Source organism: Lissotriton vulgaris, chromosome 7, assembly GCF_964263255.1.
Source record: "Lissotriton vulgaris chromosome 7, aLisVul1.2, whole genome shotgun sequence".
Lineage (NCBI taxonomy): Eukaryota > Metazoa > Chordata > Amphibia > Caudata > Salamandridae > Lissotriton > Lissotriton vulgaris.
In genome coordinates, this window is record NC_141695.1 from 1,374,311,080 (window position 1) to 1,374,333,322 (window position 22,243).

Here is a 22,243-nt window from a genome sequence, read left to right on the forward strand (position 1 = left end):
CATACATATATATATATATATATATCCAAACGAATATATGTATGTATATATATATATATATATATATATATATATATATATATATATATATATATATATCATACCGAATCGGTATTTGGAAGGGACGCCCTAAACATGCCCGCAAATACTGATTCAGTATTTAGTCTCAACCCCAAATTGCAGATGTGTAACGTGTTACCGCATGACCCAATTCTCCAAATAGGACATTTTGTGAACACAAAAAAGTTTCATACATCTGGCCCAAACTCTCTTCCAGTCGTCCTATTTGATGTTGCTGTTCCAGGAACCCCAGCAGCCCCCACACACACACTGCTGGCTGTAAACCTGAGTTGTGTGCCAGGTGGGTATACTTTCATCTATCACTCTCTAATCAGCCGCCCTCCCTCTCTGCAAATATTTGTGCAATTATCTTCTTATAATTTCTCATTCATTTAAGCCCATCAATGGCTATCCTGCCTGCTGCCCTCCTGTCTCTCCATACTATAAACTGTACAGATCCTGTGGGTGAGGCACAGTTCTCCTGTTTGCCACTACTCATGGGACAAAGTAGTTTCAGGTTCCAATGAAAGGCCCCATTGTCCACTCTGGAAGTAGTTCCGTGTACCTAAAAGGGCCTGGGTACTCATATGATACCTTCTGATAAGCATCTGTTTACCAGGCAGACTTCAAAGCAGGGAGCCAGGATATAAGGAGAGATGGAGGGAAAGAGAGAGACTGAAGCAAACCCACTCCTGGCATCTCTACAAGGAGCGTGAATATCCCCCAGCACCAGGTAAGATGGATGCCTCGTTTGTCCACTACAGTATGGCAGGATTATTATTAGCAGTTTCAGCTGTCCTTAACCTAGCTTTCTGAGAGATCATAAACTCACTGAACTTGCTGAGTTATCTGAACTCTCACCCATACTCGAAGCTCCAGAAAACCCTCTCCATGTTAGAGGGATGGAGGTGAATTGCCAGAGGAGAACATCAGCATTCAAATGTCGAACTTTGCCAGAGTAGCCAGCTCACTCTGGACGGGGAGCAGTTAAATCAAAGTGATTATTTGGCAAATGATAGTGATGGTGAGTGTATATATATTATTAGGTATGTTAAATTTAAAATTGAATGCTTTAGATTCTTTGTATATTATAGCCTTATAGCCCACTGTAGAGGGCTATACCAGGTATTAAAGGCCCTCCCCAGGGTTAAAGGCCCCGAGCCGAAGGCGAGGGCCTTTAACAAGGGAGAGGGACTTTAATAGTGGTATAGCCCTCTACGAAGGGCTATAAGGCTATTAGAACATTTGCCACTAGAGGACAGAATGTTCTAACAAAAAAAAAACAAAGCCTTTTGGGAGCGTGAGGGGATTGGAATCCCCTCAGGTTCCCTGAAGCCTTTGTTCACAGCCAGAGCAGTGAACAAAGAAACATTGGAATGTTGGAGCTCCAGGCTTATACCAGCCATTATAAGCCCAGAGCACTCCATTGTTTTCAATGGAGCTCCCAACATTCCAATGTTCTAATATTGATTAGTTTATGTTTAAAGATAATTTAAATAAAAAATACAATTATTTGAATTAAAACAAAAACACACCATTCTAATTACATTGACTAAAAATGTATTAAATATTAAAATGCTAGTATGGGTGTTATTTTATGAGGTTGATAAAATAATATTGATAAATTACATTAATATGCTTTAACCATTTAATTTTCTATTGAACATTTAATTTGATCGGTTAATGTGCTGCAACATTTTAGTGCATCTGCTGTAGTGTAATAATATTTATTTTACATTTAGTTACATTTTGATTTTACATTATATTTGTAACATACCCAAGAATTTATAAAATGTATTATTTTTCACTGCACTCTCCCTTCGGAAGCTCAATGCCCCAGTGGCCAAGAACACTGCCTTTGTGCAAAAACTTACTAGTAGTAACTTTATACTAGTAAATTCTGTTTTTTTTGTCAAATATCTTTTTATTGGTTTCAAAGATATAGGCATAAACAGAAATGCAGAACAACATATATGGGAAGGAGACCCCAATACATAATATCAGCCGAACAGTACAGTGTGCTAACAGATCTTATGGACTGGGAATAGGCGTATCCTAAAAAAATAACCTTATCGGTCAACCTTCGCCCCCGTAGAACATAAAAACATGAGAACTTAAACTAATGTGTCATGGTCAATAAAGAAACATCACCTACTGTTGCTGTTGAAGGTCACTGTCCTGGGAAAAAGGAACACCTCTGTACTTGAAGTCCTTTCCCCACTTCGAGAGAGCCAATGGCAGTACTGGATATGAAAGAGATGGAGAGCTCGTAGCCTCGGACATATGCAAACAGGGGCAATGCCTCATATAAGTATTCTGCCAGGAGACCCCACTTATAATCAAATTCCTTATGGGCGTCCTCTACAATGTCTGACATTCTCTCCATCGCCAATGCCCGCTACAATCTGACGTGCCATTGTGTGAGGGAAGGGGTCTCTGCTTTCCTCCAAGCTGCCGCTACTGCTATCTTGGCCGCCCGAGGCGGGGCCACATTACTGAGCGGTCCCGTGGCGTCTGGTGCTTCAGATTGGGATCCCTGATCCCCAGGAATCTGTGTTCTAGCGTGTCTGGAAGCAGGTGACCCAAGATCTGTTTGATTTGTGCTAGAACCTCCTTCTAGAAGGGCTTGATGTGGGGGCAATCCCACCAGATGTGCCTAAAGTCACCCAGCTGCCCGCATCCCCTCCAGCGCCTGTCCGAAGCATTAGGGAAGATGGTGTGAAGCCTCTGGGAGTATAGGTACCATTCATACATAATTTTATAGTGAGCCTCCCTTAAAAACATAGAGCCATTAAACTTGGGAATATCCCTATGTAATGAGGACCATTGTTTCTTCTGTAGTAGGGTGTCCAAGAGTGCATCCCAGAACCTTTGGTGTCACAGGGTGTGTGGGGAACCCCGCGCCTGTATGAGGGAGCAGAGGAAGGAGATGGTTCCCTTTAAAGAAACCCCGGACTGGGCAAATTTCTCAATGAGAAGTAAATCCCTGGTGGCGGCCTGCCGCAGCTGCGGTTGAAGAGCCCAGTGCTTAAGCTGCAAGTAGTGGACTTCCTCAGCGGGTTGAAGCTGGAAGGCCCAGGAACATTAGGGTAAGGAGAGCAGTTTCCCCCTCAAACAAATGAGAAAACATAAGGCAGCCCCCCTCCCGCCAGTAAATTCTGTTTTTAATGTCGCCAACCACTGAACTGAGGGTCTGGAGATATGTAAGTCTACATTCAGGTGCAAATCTACACTTGGAAATGGTGAATAGCAAAAAAGTATAGACTTACACCTTGGTGTAGTAAACAATCTACACACGAGTAAACCTAAACATTTGTACTTACTATAGTGAATCAGGATCAAAGCATCATTCCATCACCCACTCTCCTAATTAATGGGCAACATCAGGCAAGATAGCACTAATTACCACACACCCATACATAAAGTACAAAAAGGTACTAATTAGGATAGGTCTGCAAACCAAACAGTAAATTCCAAACAGTAACAATTTAAAAGGTACCTCACTTATACATTTTCCTATCGTTCCCCCACTCTTAAGTCTCCCTAAACCCCAAACAATGGCCCACCAAAAAAACTCATATCATCGACCAGCCACCGTCATTCTTCCATCCACGTGCTAATCCACTCAAACTGCTCATACTTACAGCTATCCTTCACCTTTTATCCCTGACCCCCTTCTTTCATCACAGGTACTGACGAATCTCACTTATACTCCCACCTGCAGCCTACACCTTGAGCTGGACAGACTGCACCATGGCTGCCCAACACAGCCCAAATAGTGACTCCTCATCTCATTGCAGCCTATAACCTGTCCTACCCGGGCAAACTTACTTCCAGTCACTCTTCTACCAAAGGTGACCTAAATAGCTAAACCTACTGCCCTAAATACTAACATGAAGAAGGTAGGAGGTAAATGGTCTCTAACTAGTCTGTAAGGAAGAGAGCAGGATAAAGCAGGAATGTGCCAGGCACTTCACCTAACCCTACAACCCCTTTCAATACTCACAAATTCCCTTAACCGTGGCCAGCATCAATTGCCCAATGAGTCTTGTGGAGGGTGCCACAGTTGCTTTCACACCCTAGGCAGGTTCCTGGAGCCACTGTGCTGTGGAACTGTCCCCAGCCTAACCCTGGTCTCCTTCTTGTCTCCACAGAATGTACGCGCTTGTGGCCTTCGCCCTGCTCATGTCTCCAGTGCTATCTTCTGAGAGTAAGTATACTGGTTTCCTCTTACACTGTCTTGTTCTTTGGAGGGCAGGGGTTTAGTCGACAGGCAGCCCCGGATCTTTGAGTCGGTCACACACATCACAGAGCCAATATCGTGGGGCAAAGAGCAGTATAGGGTTTCAAATATGTGCATTCCCACTGATTCATACTGCAGTTAGTACTGGTTTTCATCCTATTTCTTAGTGATCCCAGTATTATCAAACAAGGAGCAGGGACACATCTCTACAAAATTAACTGTCCAAGATTATGTAGATTATTTATAAACATTGATTCACCAGTAATAGAAAAGCTATTCCATTAAGTAGCCAGTGGTATATTAGCTAGTGGTGTCCATTTTATTGCAGTGTGTAGTCTTTGAGCTAGTTAGCAATAAACTATGTCACAATAGTGTCACTTCCAGACTCTGCTGGTGCTCTGGAAGTACATGTGCATCCAGGTGCTCTAATGAGGCCTCTGCCTCCACCTTGCCAACCTTTACCCTTATGTATTACTAGCAGCCCGCCCCAGCGTTGCCCAGGGCAGAAGGGGCGTGGGGGCAACATTTGAGGCTTGCGTGCACTAAGGGCTCCCGCCCGTCCATCTGTGCCCACCCGCTCCCGCCCGACCCCCTCCTGCCCCGACTCCAATGTGTCCCTTTAGGCTTGCATGCAGTAAGGGCTCCCGCCCGTCCCTCTGTGCGCACCCGCTCCCGCCCCGACTCCAATGTGTCCCTTGACCTTACCTGAGCCGCCGCTCCTCCCCGCGCTCCTCACTTCACCGCCGCTCCATGTCCGCAGCTCCTCCTTGTCATGACGCACCTGAGCCGCCGCTTCCCCCCGCGATCCTCACTTCACTGCTGATCAATTGTCCGCCTCTACGATGTATCGGGTGTGTGGATTGGCGCTGTGGTTCCCGAGTTTACCTGGCTCAAAGGTTTGTGTTCTCTCTATATAATAGTAGTAGAGATTAAATCAGTCTTATTGTCTGTGTAGTGCACCACCCTACAGCAGACAAGCAATAGCAATGCCAAAACGTCTGCTTCTTTCTTAGATTAAGTGCTCGATAATAACTAGGCAACATTGTGTGCATTGTCCCTACATGCCATAGAAGAAAAAACACAATAATTAAGCAGCATTTTGGGCTAGAACAATATGCAAGCAATGCCTAGGGCTCCTTTCCTAAACAGGCGGCTTTATCAGGAGTAAGCTATAGCCTCAAAGAAGAGTGTTATGAAAAATCTTCAACAGATGAAGTTGCATTGTAAGTGTAAACTTGAAAGTTGTTCATAGGCTGGTATTCCTTAGTAAATAGTTTTGGCAAAGGTCAGCATGCGTGCCTGCATGCCTTGACTTTGTGATGAAAAAAAACTGCAACTCCAACAGCATGTTATCATGTCAACAAAGCTAAATAGATAGAAAGAAATGGTGATTAGTGAGTAGCATTCTGTTTAGATGAAAGTCGAATCCATTCAAACAGCATTCATTCCCTAATTCCCTATACCAAATGTCCATAAAACATCAATTACATTGGCACTGTGTCAAGAAAGTAAGTACATCAAAGAACAGACTGATTCAAATCTACCAAAAGGTCTACATGAGCCCCATCACAAAAGCCCACTCAGAACATAAATGGGAAATTAAGGCATCCATGAAAAGCCAAAGAAAGTCCATTTATGAATCGTGAAACCATGAAAAACACATGGTCAAATAAAGACTGAAGTGGGTGAAGCAAAGCCCAGTCTCTCTCCCTATTTCTTAAAGTACTTTTTTGAAGGATTGATGACATGAGGGCACCTAAACAGATAAAGCTATCAGACATCAAAAGCCATAGGGAAACAAATAATAATGCCAGCTTGGAATTATGTGAAAATAATGAGACAGTAGAGGGGACCCCTGACATTGAAAGCAGATTGTGAGGGGTTCTTGCTCAATCGGTCATGTACCATAATAGATGTTGAGATCATGAGATGGCCATCTTGCAAATGTGCTGTTTCAGATGAACTGAACACAACTCTGTCTCCATAGGGGAGACAGGAGCAGAGAACCAAATGTGGTCAAATAACCTGACCGTACATCATCAAAGCCAAAAAACAATACTATACCGCAAGAATTGAGGCAGCCAAAAACTCCTCTAAGGAACTATTTAAAACTGTCCGAGTGCTATCTCAACCCCAACAGGTCAGTACATTTAAACCTGACCAAGCATTCTGCAATAAAATGGCGATTTTTTTTCAAACCAAGGTGCAATCTATCTATGATGATCTCCACAATAACAGGTAGTCTGCTGAAAATGACCCTAATGTGGCACTGGAGGTCTCAGCACCTCACAGCCGATTAGCAAGTTTTAGCACCCTCACCTCAATAGAAGTGAGTAAAATGTTACTCTCCATCAAATCTGGTTCCCCCATGACCCGTGTCCGCCAACGATCTTACACTTGGTCTCTGGGCCGATTAGTACATATTTAACCCCTCTCCATAACGAAGTGCTTGACTCGGAAATATAGCCTTCGGTATTGAAAACAGCCTGCATAAGACCCATTTTTTAAAAACCTACTCTAGACCCCACGGACGTGAAGAACTATCGAACTATCTCCTGTCTGCCAGTCACAGCTAAAATCCTCAAAAAGTCGATAAATCAGGAGCTAATGCGATATCTAGATACTAACAACTGTCTAGATTCGAGCCAGCATGGCTTCTGGTCATGTCACTCGACCGAGACCACCCTAACCAAGGCAACTGAGGAAATTCGCAGACAGGTGGATGGAGGGGGCAGAGCCATCTTCATTCTTTTAGACCTCTCGACTTCATTTGACACTGTGAATCACACAGTGTTAGTAAGGCGTCTCTGTGCCGTGGGGATTGGGGAACTGGCTCTGCCCCTACTCTCTTCTTTCCTGGCCTCTAGACAGCAAGGTATACATTGGGATAATATGCAATACGAAGCTTTTTGCATACCGTGTGGTGTGCCACAGGGGTCGGCACTATCACCCACACTGTTCAATGTATACGTTGCTCCACTTGCTGAACTTATAAAAGAGTATGGTTTCTCGTTAGTTTCTTATGCTGACGACTCACAGATTGTCGTCTCCGTATCCACACAGTTTGAGGCCAATGCTGTCAAATTTCATGCCTGCATGACCCATATCATGAGCTGGATGAGTCGTAACTATCTGAAGATCAATACTGATAAGACCAAGGTGATGGAATTTGGCAGGGGGCCGTCCCTATGGAACGCTACATGTGGGCGGGCAAAGGAAGGTCAAGGTCCGGTTCCATCCAATAAAGTCAAGAACCTTACGGTTATTTTTGACGACCAACTAAATTTTTCAGCCCAGATCAATAACGTGACCTCTTCCTGTTTCTTCATATTGAAGCTTCTCAGGAAGATATTCCCTTTTATCCCACAGGATTTAAGGAAATCTGTGGTAGTTTCCCTCGTCCTCTCGTGGCTCAATACTGCAATGCGCTATATATAGGCATTGATAAAGCTGAGAGGCTAAATCTGCAATCTATACAAAACGCTGCTGCTCGGTTACTACATCTCTTAAGGACACACACCTTCTGCTGCTATTAGGTCACTGCACTGGCTCCCTATCTGGCAAAGGTCGGAGTTCAAGGCCCTGTGCCTTATTCATAAAACGCTGTTCGGCGGAGGGCCAGCCGACTTTCGGAATCTTTTCTCCTGATATTCCCCCACCAGAAACCTCAGGTCCTCGGATGCCAGTTTCATTTCTACTCCTAGGATTCGCAACCAGCTACCAATTTCCTGGAGATTAATGACCAACAGGCTTAATTTCAGGAAGGCACTCAAAACACGGCTGTTTCCACCTCCTTAAAACCCAGTCTTAGCCGTCCAAATCCCTTATCTCACCTCTCAGCGCCAAGACGCTTCGGCATTCGAGCGCTCTATAAAAAAAATCCTAATCCTAAATCTTAGGTTGTGTATACGAAAAGGCATTCATGAAATATTCCAGTACTTTTATGATGTGCTTGACCAGTCTACTCATCCACAGCGTTTTAAATTCATCTACAAAAAGCATAGATTTTACACACAGTTCACACATTGTAGATATGCAGTTTTACTTTGGACAGTTGACATTTTTCAAGCTGCATCTAACATCCTTCCTCATGTCGACTTTCCATCTCTTTTCACGTTCACTTGCTCCTGCCATATAGATTTGCAGGCATATATTTGACAGAGGGTTTACTTGGAGGGTTCAGAGTAGGAAATAAAGCTTACAAAGAACTCATACTGTGTAGTCTGTAGACACAGGTCTTTCCCTTAATTTAGACTGTTCTTCTAGGTTCAGAACTAGAGCTGCCACTTATGCTCAGACAAGAGATGCATTTTACAGTCACTTGCCTCAGACGGTAATAATGACGGTAAAGTCATAAAAAGCATTATCATTGAGGAGGTTGAAATGCAAAACAGGTGAAACATGAAATAACAGTCATAGTAAGAAAATGTCACCATGTCACCAGGACAGGGGTCTCCTACCGGTCGATAGCGAGCCACCGGTAGCTCAGCGACATTCGAGCTCGAGGGCTGACGTTCACTGTAGTACCCTATTGTTGTCGTTTGGTTTATTTTTTAGGCCTTTTCAGGTTTCTAGTCTGTGCTTGTCCACCCTCATACAAACCACCTGCTCTCGCTGGCTATTTAAGTCTATCTGGGGTGGGCGACGTGGCTGACATCGACCGTGCAAGTTGCTCCTCCTGACCACAAAACGGACCCAGGAACATAATATTATATGTTGTTTTATTAACTTTTAATGAAATAATGGGAGAAATGTAAAAGTGATTTCCTGGCTCCGGTTTGTGTCCAGGGAAAACTTCAGAGAGGTGTTTTCTTTAAAAAAAAAATTCCAGTAAAACGATGCTTTAATTTAATGATATAATGGAAGGAGTTTAAAATGATGTGTTAATCTTATGGCACAATCAATATAAGGCTTAACACTTTGCTTTACATGTATACCATTTATAAATGTACTCACCCCTGTAGTGGCCATATTTTCTTGTGTAAACAAGGCCAATATACCAACAGGGAGAGCTGAACATGGCCCAAGCTTAGGTTTGTGGCCCCTGCCTCGCACGAGCAAAGATTTGAAAGTAGTGCAATAGGGACACAGAAGTCATACAAACATACAATGGAATCTTTTTTTTAAAAATTATCACGTTTATTTCTTCTACATGCAGAAGCATTTCATATGAACATCAGATTATATCACTACATTGAAAGGCAATTTTAGAAGTGATAACTTTTGAACATGAAACAATCATGGACTCTCACCATCCCTGATGGCAATGCTATATTAATGAACTATGTGGCAATTCATGAGCACCATACATGTGGCATAGGTTATGATTGGAGTAAATGTATAATCTGTCAAGAGAGATTTTTGTACAGTGCACACCATGAACTCAGGCATTTCAAGGTACAGTTGTGGAATTATGTTTGATAAGGAGGCAGGTTGTAATAAAATATTTATATAAATGCAGAAGTACAGAGTGTGGGGAACTGAAGCACTCACCTACATGGTCAGCAAGCTAATCCATGTAGGGTGTGTGGTTGGACAGGTGGTGTCTTTATTTTGTGATCCTTTGTGGAAAGTGTTCCCATGTTGTGCAATATGGCCACTGAGGTGCGGTTACCGAGTTATGAAATATAGTAGTGTGGTGGATGAGATAGTGTGATAGATAGATGTGCACTTTATGGGTTTTAGTAGGCTAAAAGCTTTGAAGCTCTGTAGGTCCGTATGATTTCTCATGATTGTAGTCTTCTTACCTGGTTACTGCCGAGGTTAGGGGCACATTATTTGTTGAAGAGGAAACTTATACCAGGCTCTCTGGTTTCATATTGTGCATTGCAGACACTGTATGGGTATGTCTTCATCCCTACTTAATAAATCTGGGTGTAGCTCCGCCTTTAGCAGTTCACAATGATTTCCACAGATTAGAAGTTACTGTCACTACAGGTTGGAAATGTTTGCACCAAGAAATACCTTTTAATATATCTGCTTAAAATAAAATATTGACCTACAAAATGTTTGTTCCCACATATAAGCTTGTCATCTTCTGAAAATGAAAAATATTTTGTTCTCAATGTCAACTTTCCCTTCCGGTTGAATAAACTCAAGCACCCCAAAAACGTATTCAGATTTGCAATGTGTCTTTGGTCACCAAAACCAGCTTTTCAATTTTAGGAAATCCAATAATTTTGTCCCAAATACTATTTTGCCAGTGTGCTACGTACTCACATGCACTATTGCCCCAATTGCATAGAATGTGATTCTAACCGCCAATGGTGATGGAATGTTTTTAAGAGTGGGGGTGCTGGTCAGCAACATCAACGTGCTAAAGATGTGGGGTTGTGAAACACACAAATGCTATTTAAATAGCAAGTTTGCTTAATGAGGGATTCCCATTAAGTGTGTGGGGGGAGGTTGTGTGAGGTCTAGCAATGCCTTTTAGGAGCATATATTAACAAATATAAGACTAGAATATGTAATGTAGGTTACAGTCCTATTATTTGTGCTTACATTGGGACTCCAACTTGGAGAAAATATCACACTTTTACCCAGCACAACCTTTGTCACATTAATCCTGGCAGAATGTGTATGTGAAATGACCGCACAGTCTGAGTTTTGCAGCTCTGAACAGAGGTAAAAGTGTTAAACCTTGTTATCACTCATTACAAGGTGTAGACCGCAGGGTGGGTAGGTGACAGCACACCTGCAAAACCATAGCTATTTTTTTTACTGTGGATCCTGTTACCTCCTCCATATGAGTGGTCTCATAATGGGCCACACAGCATTGCAATGTTGCTGTTACATTTTTGGAAATACTTTTTTGAGCCTTCACCTTTAACACGCTTTTTTACTCCCAGTGCCGATAGGGTCAAGTTACAAAATGCCTTCACTTTCGAGCCAGAAAAAGTGGTAAAATAATTACCAGCAACTGGTCAGAAGAAGCCATCTGACGTGTGAAAGTCAGTCTTTATCATCAGGGACATTTGTATAGCGCAGCACATCACTCGAGAGTCTCATGGCGCTTGCAGACGGCTCTGATTAGATACTGGCTTAACCATCAAATAACCATGACTTCAGCTGCTTACGAAAACGGTTATGATCGGTGATGGTACGTAGGTAGGCAGGGATTTTATTCCATGATGCCGGAGTGAGAAAGGAGGAAGACAGTCTTCCTGTTCTGGCAGTGCGAATTCTTAGGTGGGTAAGGAACAACGTGTTGCTGGATCTGAGTACCCGGCTAGGCTGGTACCAGTGTAGTTTATTGGACCAGTAATTAGGCCCCCTTCCATACATGTACTTGTGAATCAGATAGAGGGTCTTAAAAAGAATTTGCTTCTTTACTGGAAGCCAATGTAAGGATCTTAGTCACGGCTAAGAGGAAGATCTGGGCGGGAGTTTGAGAACCAGCCTAGCTACCGTATTCTCTCAAAGTTTGGAGTCTTTTCAACAGGTTTTTGTTGATTGAGAACAGTAGAGCATTTCCATAGTCCATATGGTTTATTATTAATCCCTGGACTAGTGGTTTCCTGGCTTCAATAGGAATCCATTTGAAAACCTTTTGTAGATTACGCATCACTCCAAAGCAAGTGCCGGTGATGTGGTTGATCTGACTTTTCATAGACAGTTGATTGTCCATATAGACGCCTAAATTTCGTACTGTTGGTTTAGGAGTTGGGCAGGGGCCGAGGTTAGAGGGCCATCAGTCATGAGACCAGTGCTTCTGAGCCATACCAAAAAGCATGATCTCGGACTTTCCTCAATTCAATTGTAGGCAGTTGGAACGCATCCATTTGTCGATGTGGGACATACATTTTTTTTAAACGCTGCTTTGTTTCTGCATGGTCTGCACCAATGGTGATCAGAATCTGCGTGTCGTCCGCGTAGGATATGACGTCAAAGCCATAGAGTCTGATCACCTTGGACAGTGGCGTCATATACAGATTGAAGAGGGTCGGGCTTAAAATAGAGCCCTGTGGTACCCGCAACACAGCTGGTCTCTCATCTGAAAAATTTTTGCCCATTTGGACTGCTGTGACTGGATCAGCTAGATAGCTTTGGAGCCACTTAAGGGCATTTCCCCTGACACCATTCTCCCACAGCCGATGTTCTAAGATGCTGTGGGAGATGGTGTCGAAGGCGGCAGATATGTCGAGCAGGACTAGAAAAACTGACTGATGTTTGTCCAGAGCCAACCTGATATTATCCATTACTTCGACCAGTGCCGTTTCGGTACTGTGTGCCACTCTAAAATCAGACTGTGAGGGGACAAGCAGTCTGTGGGTCTCAAGGTGGGCCACTAGTTGTTGATTTATGAGAGATTCCAACATTTTGCCGAAATAGTGGAGAAGGGATATGGGACAATAGTTTTGAAGTACATTTGGATCTGCTGTCGATTTTTTCAGAATAGGTCTGACCCTGGCAGCTTAACATATTTTAGGGAAAACAGCCTCCAAAAGAGATTTATTGAATAGATTTGTTAGGTTTTCTAATAACAAAGGTACAATAGTAGGGAACATTTAGGAGGTACTGGGTCTGTTGGTGAGCCTGACTTTATCCTTAGCATGGCAGTAGTGACCGATTTTATGTCACACTTGACAAAATCATTTAGAATATGCAGAGGGTCAGAAGACAGGCTGGGCACATCGTCAGAATAAGAATTGTTATGTTGTGATGGAAAAGAGCAGTGATTGGCTAACATTTTATCTTCAAAGAATTTAGAAAGCGAGTCCGTCCATTCCTGGGAAATGGAAATCAGTGGCTGGTTAGTAGGGGTTGTAAATTCTTTCAAGATCTGATAGAGTTCTTTACAAGAATGTTCTGCCTGATTTATTCGATTTAACAGAAATAGTTTTTTTGCCGATTTGATGTCATTCATGTAACTGTGATGAATTTCTTTGTAAATTTTGAGATTATCCATGTTTTTGCTCTTTCGCCATTTTCGTTCCGCGGTTTGACACAGGGAATTAGTGGTCTTTAGTTGATCTGTGAACCTGGGAGTGATTCTGGGCTTGATTTTGATCTGGGTAAGGGGGGCTTTTTTGTCTAATGCCATCATGATTGCTTTGTCAAGGTCATGTGCTGTTTGATTTACACTGACTTCTTGACCTGGGTGGTCTACACGAAAGTGTTTAGGAAAGTGAGCTTGAGTGACTTTCCTCCAAGATATCCGTGATATTAGTTTGTTTCTGTGGTCAATTTTGGTAGACAAGGCACATTTTAACAGGTAATGGTCTGACCATAGTAGAGGGAGTGGGGGTTCTATTGTGATATCTAAAAAGTTGGTGAAAGGCCTGCTTTATGGGTAGGGCCTGTGACCAGATGGCACAGTCCAAGCAAGTTCATGTTTGAGATCAGTTGATCGGTATCTGTGTTTGATAAAATCTCGGCATTATAGTTGAAATATCCGATTAGAAGAAAATTATCGGAGGCCAGAATGTGGGGAGCAATGGCCTCTAGCAATTTGTCAGAGAAATCCTCTTTGGGTCCATAGGGTCTGTAGATTAGGGCCCCTCTCCAGGTGCCATTTGATAGGCTTTCTATCTTGAAAATACATAGTTCTATGTGATTCGAGATTATGGTTTCTAAAGTTATGATGTTTAAATCCTCAGTGGAGGCTACTAGCAAGCCTCCTCCTCTTTTCTCTTTCCTATCCAATCTAGTTATCTTGTACTGTGATGGAAAAGCAGTGTACACATCAGGGGGATGCATCTTCATGTAGCCAAGTCTCCGTAATAAAACAAATATCGGGAGCTATACAATCTAGGAGGCTCCAAATCTCTAACGAGTGTTTAGGGACAGAACGGGCGTTCAAATAAATAGCCCTAACGAGGTTAGATGTGGTAGATTTAACATGACTAAGGGCACTTAGGGGTTGGTTTAGATTGAAGGGTCTGATTAAACATGCAATTTCTAGATTTCTATGTATGTCTGCTATTTGCTTTTCAGTAGGTTCTAGATATAATTTATTTAGCCTTTCAGTTCGATACTAGAATATTTTAACCGTGCCATGATACCTTGTACTCATAAAGTTTCTGTAGACTGGATGGTGATTAGGTCTCGGAGGAAACAGGCAGGGGTCTGGGCAGCAGGCAGCGGTTAGGCGCGGACGGGCACAGACGGGTTTGCCTTTGGCACGCCTCAACGTGCCGCCGGCGCCCCGCGTGCGTCCCGCCCTGGCTCACTTTAAATTGGAAATAGGGGCTGTCGAGGGCTAGAATGCTACTACAGCTTCTGGCAGTATGACCAGAAGATAGTTGGTTGCCAAGCAACTCTCCGTTCAAGTCTGTCTTTAAAATGACATAAGACGCTGCAACACAAGGTCTCTTTATTGTTACTTTTAAAGGTTATGTGGGGGTGTTGCTGCCCCCCCCGCAGCCCTAGGTCTAGCGACACTGCCAATTCCCACACAACAAGGTCACATGTTAGGTGTACTAATAAGATGTTAGTGATGGGCAACAAGTGCCTGGGATACCTACTTGATGCCAGGCTGGGCATAAGAACCAATGGGATACCAGTGATAGCTGCCTTTCAGTCTATGTCCCCATTCAATGGTCTTTTTTTTCGGTTTCACTATTCTTTCAATTTTATTACCTTACTCTTATCACCTTGCTCTTTTTTCTTCCTTCCTTCTTATCTCTTACTCTGTGTGCCTCCATGCAGGATCCTGTCATACCTCCTTCCTGTAAGGTTGTGCAGGGCATCCTTCTCTCTCTCGGTTCTCACACGCTTACCTCAGAAGGTTTCTGCCTGTCTAGGGTCTTACCAGGGTTTCTTTGTTCTAGGATTTTACAGGGTTTCCCTCTCTCTCGGTTTTTGCAAAGATTTCATGGCAAGGTTTCCGTCTCGCTCTAGGCTTTGCCGGGTTTCTTTCCCAAGGTTCGGTCAGGATTTTCCTGTCTCTACATTTTGCATGTTTTCCCTCTCTTGAGGTTGTTGCAGGGCTACCCTCACAGAGTTTCCTTCACTCTCTCTTCATGCAGGGTTCCTTCACTCTAGTTCCGCAGGGTGGATTCCTTCACTCTAGGTTCTTGCAGGGTTTCCTTCACTCTCTCTTCATGCAGGGTTTCCTTCACTCTAGGTTCTTGCAGGGTTTCCTTCACTCTCTCTTCATGCAGGGTTTCCTTCACTCTAGTTCTGAAGGGTTTCTTCACTCTAGGTTCTTGCAGGGTTTCCTTCACTCTCTTTCAAGCAGGGTTTCCTTCACTCTAGGTTCTTGCAGGGGCTCCTTCACTTTCTCTTCGTGCAGGGTTTCCTTCACTCTAGGTTCTTGGAGGGTTTCCATCACTCTCTCTTCATGCAGGGTTTCCTTCCCTCTAGGTTCTTGCAGGGGTTCCTTCTTCACTTTCTCTTAAAGCAGGGTTTCGTTCATTCTAGGTTCTTGCAGGGTTTCCTTCACCGTAGGTTCTTGGAGGGTTTCCTTCACTCTCTCTTCATGTAAGGTTTCCTTCACTCTAGGTTCTTGTGGGTTTCTTCACTCTAGGTTCTTGCAGGGTTTCCTTCTTCACTCTCTCTTCAAGCAGGGTTTCGTTCATTCTAGGTTCTTGCAGGGTTTCCTTCACTCTAGGTTCTTGGAGTGTTTCCTTCACTCTCTCTTCATGCAAGGTTTCCTTCACTCCAGGTTCTTGCAGGGTTTCCTTCACTCTAGGTTCTTGGAGGGTTTTCTTCACTCTCTCTTCATGCAGGGTTTCTTCACTCTAGGTTCTTGCAGGGTTTCCTTCACTCTCTCTTCATGCAGGGTTTCCTTCGCCCTAGGTTCTTGCAGGGTTTCCTTCACTCTCTCTTCATGCAGGGCTTTCTTCACTCTCGGTTCTTGTGGGGTTTCATTCACTCCCTCTTCATGCAGGGTGTCCTTCACTCTAGGTTCTTGCAGGGTTTCCTTCACTCTCTCTTCATGCAGGGTTTGCTTCACTCTCTCTTCATGCAGGGTTTCCTTCCCTCTAGGTTCTTGCAGAGTTTCCTTCACTCTCTCTTCATGCAGGGATTTCTTCACTCTCGGTTCGTGCAGGGTTTCCTTCACTCTAGGTTCTTGCAGAGCTTCCTTCACTCTCTCTTCGTTCAGGGTTTCCTTCACTCTAGGTTCTTGCAGGGCTTCCTTCACTCTCTCTTCGTGCAGGGTTCCTTCACTCTAGGTTCTTGCAGGGCTTCCCTTCTACCAGGTCTTCCATTCCTCAGGTCTCCTCTAACAGCTCCATTCCTTTAGTCTTCTGCAATGCTAAGTTGCTTCATAACCGTGTACCACGTGCTTCCATCCCTGTCACTGCAGTGCTCATCTCCAGGTTCGAACAGACCTCTACAGACCTTCTCTCTCTCCAGGTACTTGCAGTGGGACTGCCCCCACCACTTCATCTTGGTGACCTGTGCCAGAAAAGATGACCACTATCACCCACAGATAGCCTCATGTGGCCTCTTGAAGGTGCAGGAACTCAGTGAAGCAAAGCACCGGACAGGCTGCTTTCAAAGGGGAAAAGGTGTATAGGACCAAAGAGAAATATTGAGAAAAATAACAGCAGAGCTTCTTTTACCACGGCCTTGAGTAAATGAAGTGCAGTGCTCCTCAACTTAATATTACTACAGACCTACTCCCAAGGGAGTGAATACTAGGAAAGGTCAGACCAAATGGATGTGTTAAGGCTATTTGAATGTCTCTGCAGTGGTAAAATATTGCGTCAGTCCCCTGATGCAATTTTTCCTCCGCTTATGTGGTGCTAAAACTTTAGGAAGTAAGGCAGCTAACACCTGTTGACACCTTTATTCCTGTTTGTCTTTCAGTCAAGACTCGCCTGTCTTCATTCAGCGGGGAGTTTGGAGGAGGATCTGGTGTTGCGTTCACTACCTCTGGTGAGCACTCGAATGGGCCAATCACAGGCCTGCGAATCCGTGAGAGCACCAGTTACATCTTAGGGTAAGAACCATGTTATTTTAAACTACTATCCCACTACCAAAAATACACAATGGCACCATCTCCACCCCAACGTTCATCCTCAAAAATGTTGCTTGATCTTTGTTGTATGATTAAGTGGTATTTATAGTTTGCTTCTTTGGGAATCATCAACCAATTACCAAAACATATGGTCGGAACTTCTTTCCTCTTAGAAACATGAGGCTACAGTTCCCTTTGTTAAGGCAGATATTAGTAGAGGTGGAGCATGTTATTCCCTTGGTTGCCCTTGTACATGGTGTCAAGCTGGTGGTTTGTGTTGTAGCATCCCGAGTTATTCATTTTCTTGGTCCAGGCTAAAATGGGTTGCTGTCATTTCTCCTTACTGAAAATCACTTGCTCACCAAGGGACATTATTTCTGCCGTGGTCTTGAGCAGAGGTTGGTAATCCCTTAGAATTTTATTGCATCCTTATTGTCTAATTGATAGAGCACAGATTTTCAAAGCAGATCAGAAGTCTCCTCTCTAAATGACCAATCAGCAGCTATTAGATTTTTAAGTATTTCATAATTTTTTGCCTATCTAACCACAGGCCTATAGGAAATCCATGTGTAAGCCTTGGCTCTATCGCTTATCCTCAGATCTAACAAATGCCACCATCGGACCGATTAACCAAAATCCTGTTGCTGCTTTACTTTTCCAAAGACATTCATTTTCTAGTGTTTTACCAAATACCTCCATTAGATACTCTAGGGATGGAGGAAGGGCAATTAAGTTTATTTTAGCTTTGACTTGAAGGTTTGTGTCTGCATTCTCACCTCCACATCATCCAGGAAGTTCTTCTGTTGTTCTTTCTGTCTCCATCAATTCTAGAACAAAGGTGAGCAAATATATAATTTTAATCTGCACAGAGGATTGAGAATATGCCTCTCAATCGACTTTGTCATTAAACGAACAGTGGGTCTGCCTCAACACACTTCACACAACTAATCCCCCCAAAAACCGTGGGATTACATTGAATGTCCATCAAACAATTTGCCTAAACACATATTCCATCAAAAAAATACAAACTAATCGTAATATTGACATTAAATTTAAAGTTTATAAGTTCCAAAAAATCATGTTTCTTCGAAAACAAGACATATCATATATAAATTTTAAAAAAACGCAGGGTATATACACTAATTAAATGGAACATAGACAAAGGAACGTGAATTGTACATCTATCACCACATATTGCAATACATACATGAATATTTACATCACAAACAATTACATATAAATAGAGCGTGACATCATAATGTCTCAAAATGGCCTAAGAGTATATTCCTTTTTGGCTGTAATGGTCAGGAGAATGTATGATGTTACAACACATCATTTACAATGCATGCCTTTACAACGCAGTTTTTACATCGCAACATCCTTTACAATGCATTCTTTTACATCGCATGCCATTAAATCACATTTTCAGAAACTACCTTTACAACGCATTCCATTACATCACATTATACCTTTACAACGCATATCATTACAATGCATACCATTACATTGCATTTAAGGTAAGTGTTGGATAGTATAGGGGTAATAATTACTATTCTAACTCCAGTGAGTGCAACAGTAGGGAACGTGTTGAATAGTGTAGGGGTAAAAATTACTACTCTAACTCCAGTGAGTGCAACAGCAGGGTAAATGTTGGATAGTGTAGGGGTAAAAATTACTATTCTAACTCCAGTGAGAGCAACAGTAGGGTAAGTGTCGGAAAGTGTAAGGGTAAAATGCATTGTAATGGTATGCGTTGTAATGACTTGCGATGTAATGCCTGCGTTGTCGTGACATGCGTTGTAATGACATGCGTTGTAGTGACATGCAATGTACTGGCTGCGTTGTAATGACATACAATGTAAAATATGTTGCGATGTAATGACTGCTATGTAAAGGTAGTGCGATGTAAGACTGCGTTGTAAAGGTTGTTTCCCGGTCAGGATGGACTAACACTTCATTAAATGAGCGTCAACGTTTTGACCCTTCTAGTATCGTGAAGATTGATAAACATTTAATCGGGTCTTCATCAGGAAAAAGGAAAACAAATTTAGCCTGTGTATAGGCTTTAAGGTACCTCTGTAAATTCCACAAGTAGGCAAGACTTCTTAGTGGGGCTCATTAGTAGCTCCCAACAGAGTAGAAACCAATCTTTAAAATAGGAGGTCAATATTAGGATTAGTTTGCAATGTTTTGATGGAATATGTGTTTAGGCAAATTGGGTGATGGAAATTCAGTGTAATCCTACGTTTTGTGGGGGAACAGAAGAATTAATTGAGTGGTGTGTTGTGGCAGAACCACTGTTTGTTTAATGATATAGTCCCCAGGTTCTGCTTGTTACTGGGTAACACCATTGTTTAATAGGGACTCTCAATCGACTTTGAGCAGAGCTCCCTATCCGCAGATCACACTGGCAACCCTGCTGACATTTACCATGTGCTCAGAGCAGATGGTAAATAATGGCAAATATGTCTCTAGAACTGGGAAACTGTGTCCCTGGAATTGGGGGAAAGGACTGCATGGTTACCCCCAGTCTGAGGGCAAAAACTCATGAAGGCCAGATTCAGGATTGAAGATAAATGCGAAAAGGCCATAGTATTCCCACACATAAATGACAGCTCATAATGAGGGCGCGTAGTGGAATGCCCAGCTAAGTGCAACATTTTCATCCAATCATTTTACTAAATCTTACCAAAGTAAACTTGAATTAGATACCTGTATACAGCAAAGAACACAATCTGAATATTAGAAGCATGAATGCTAAATATCTTAGGCCACACCTAAGCCACTGGAGGAGCGGACATTCCTGATCACACCTGACTGCAGGAAACCCTTCAAGATAACAGAAGTGAACAGCCCTAAAGTAGAGCCTAAAGAGAAAAGGCCATAATCCACATTTGCCACCCAGGAAAGCTCCAGTCTGACAATAAGTATGACAATAAAGGTCTCTTGCAGTGGTGGTGCAGTACATATTTGAGGCTAGAGAACTTTACTTTACACTTTCTCCACTTGATCTTCCCTACAATCTTCTCAGTATCTCCCCTCCTCTCCAATGTGTGAGCAAGGTACCCCTGTGTTCGCACAGCTACTGAAGCTCTATTAAATTACAAGAAGATTGGAGATCTTGGGCTAGGAGTTCACCTGAAAGTTGTATTGGGAGATCTGGAATGAAGTAGCATTGCAAGGCAATTATCAGCTGTTCAGAGTCATGGGTGTAAGGCAGAAGGAGATACCAGAGAATGGGAGCAAACATAATCTCTCAGAGAGCAATGGTATGGACAGCTCTGAATTTAGGGGTGTGTGAACAGTGCAAGGCTACCCTCACATTCTTGGATAACAAGGCCGGAAATCAAGTATTGTGAGAATCACTGCTATTTTCCTGACTAATCCTGTAATGTTTTTGAAGGAGGAGATGCACGGTTACATGGGTAAGTTACTGAAAGCTTTTTGAGAAATACAGGCCGTTTCCATCAGGTAGAGAGAAGGCAGTCTATATGAATGAAAAGTTGGGCATTTCTGAGTAGTGCAGGTGTAGATGGTACTGGAAAAAGGTGAAAAAGTGCAAAATCACCAGATTCCCTACACGCGAAATACCAACAGAAAATGGAGGACCTTGAGAATCTCAGCAGAAGGAATAACTAAAAAGTAATTGAAATTTCAGAGGGAGAGAGGATGAAAAGGACTTGCAGCAAAAAATGTTAGAATATTTTGGAACCATCCTCCATCCAATTGGAGAGAGGTTTCCTGGCATGTCAGGGGGTTTCTACTCATGCTAGGGAGCATTTATGGATACAAGTCTGGTAGGCTTGAGCTTGATGAGAGAAAGATGGTGTAACAGTATGGGAGTGCAAATCAGCAAAGATATTTGGAAAGATGTCTCTGAGCTGGTTGAACTATGTATTAGTACCTGTTAATCTGAGGATAAGCACATATGTCCATTCCCCAACACATGCTGTAAAAAATTTCTGGATTCAAAAGAATGGAAGAGTTAGGTCTAAGATGTCAACCAAGGGCAGGTGATCTATTACATATTGCACAGGACTGCCCTTCACTGAGAACATTGTGATCGGTGTGAAGACATTTTTTGTACACCTGTTAGGCTTTGGATTCAAGGTAAACCCTCTTTCTAATTACTGCCCTGCCTTACTTTATTATCGTGTTAGTTTTTTTATTATCTTGACTTGGATCATGGATTTGATATGGGAAAATAATTTTCCTCTGGTTGACCTATGGATGTACCAGAGGTAACAGATCATGATAAAAAGCTGCTTTAATTCATTGCACAAGGGTGCCCAGTAAAGAACCACAACCATAGATGTGTTATAAAAAAATACCTTAGGCCAGTGTGGTGCTGTTCACCAAGTACTGCACAGTAGGTACATGCAAAGCAGGATTTATGCACAAAAACCTGAAAAGGTGTAGGTTGATAGCTAATATTGCTCTTTGGAAACACCAAAGCGGAACCTACTTCCAAGGGACTTGAACACAGCCCTAATCATTATGGAGGCAGCCAGCCCTGTAACATACAATGTTTGCTATCCTTGCACTGACCTTGTCCACTAATATTCATGCTTCCACCTTACGTTCATATCTAACTACAGGCTATATGCTGAGACAATGTCTCAAAGTGAGTATGAAGCTGGGACTTTGTAATCTGTTTCAAAATGAAATTTTGTTTTGTTTTGTTCTCATTACAATTTAAGGGTGGGTAGTACTAGTACATTACTCCCAACCCTAAAAGAACTTTACCTGCTCGCTAGTCCCTGATATAGTAAAGACTGTGATGAGAAAGGTTGATAAGGGGCTAGAGCGTCGATTCAGTGCCTGTAATTTGTATTACTCTTGGTCCTCTCTTCCTGGTCTGTCTGAGATTTGACCTCATGGTGAGTTCAATGCTTTTAATAAGTGACTATAAAAAAAAGCTGCCCTCCTAAGTGGTCATATTTTGTAAAATTTCAGAAAGCGCTCATAGGCCACTTGTTTAGCTATGAGCTCTGTAAATTTTCAATGCTGGACAGACAATAATGTTTTCT

At 42.7% G+C, this 22,243-nt stretch overlaps 1 protein-coding gene across 2 annotated transcripts in view; it reads left to right on the plus strand.

The window, feature by feature from the left end:
* Nucleotides 1-677: 677 nt before the first annotated feature.
* Nucleotides 678-22,243, plus strand: part of LOC147703742 (zymogen granule membrane protein 16-like) — a 203,889-nt gene continuing 182,323 nt past the window's right edge. Inside the window, exons 1-3 of one of the 2 annotated variants that reach the window (XM_086932076.1) lie at nucleotides 707-793; nucleotides 4,215-4,270; nucleotides 17,063-17,195. In XM_086932076.1, the coding sequence (XP_086788202.1) occupies nucleotides 4,216-4,270; nucleotides 17,063-17,195 (188 nt within the window). In that variant the 5' untranslated portion in view covers nucleotides 707-793; nucleotide 4,215. Of the gene's footprint in view, nucleotides 794-4,214; nucleotides 4,271-17,062; nucleotides 17,196-22,243 lie in introns of both variants that reach the window. The other variant, XM_086932074.1, reaches the window with a different exon arrangement.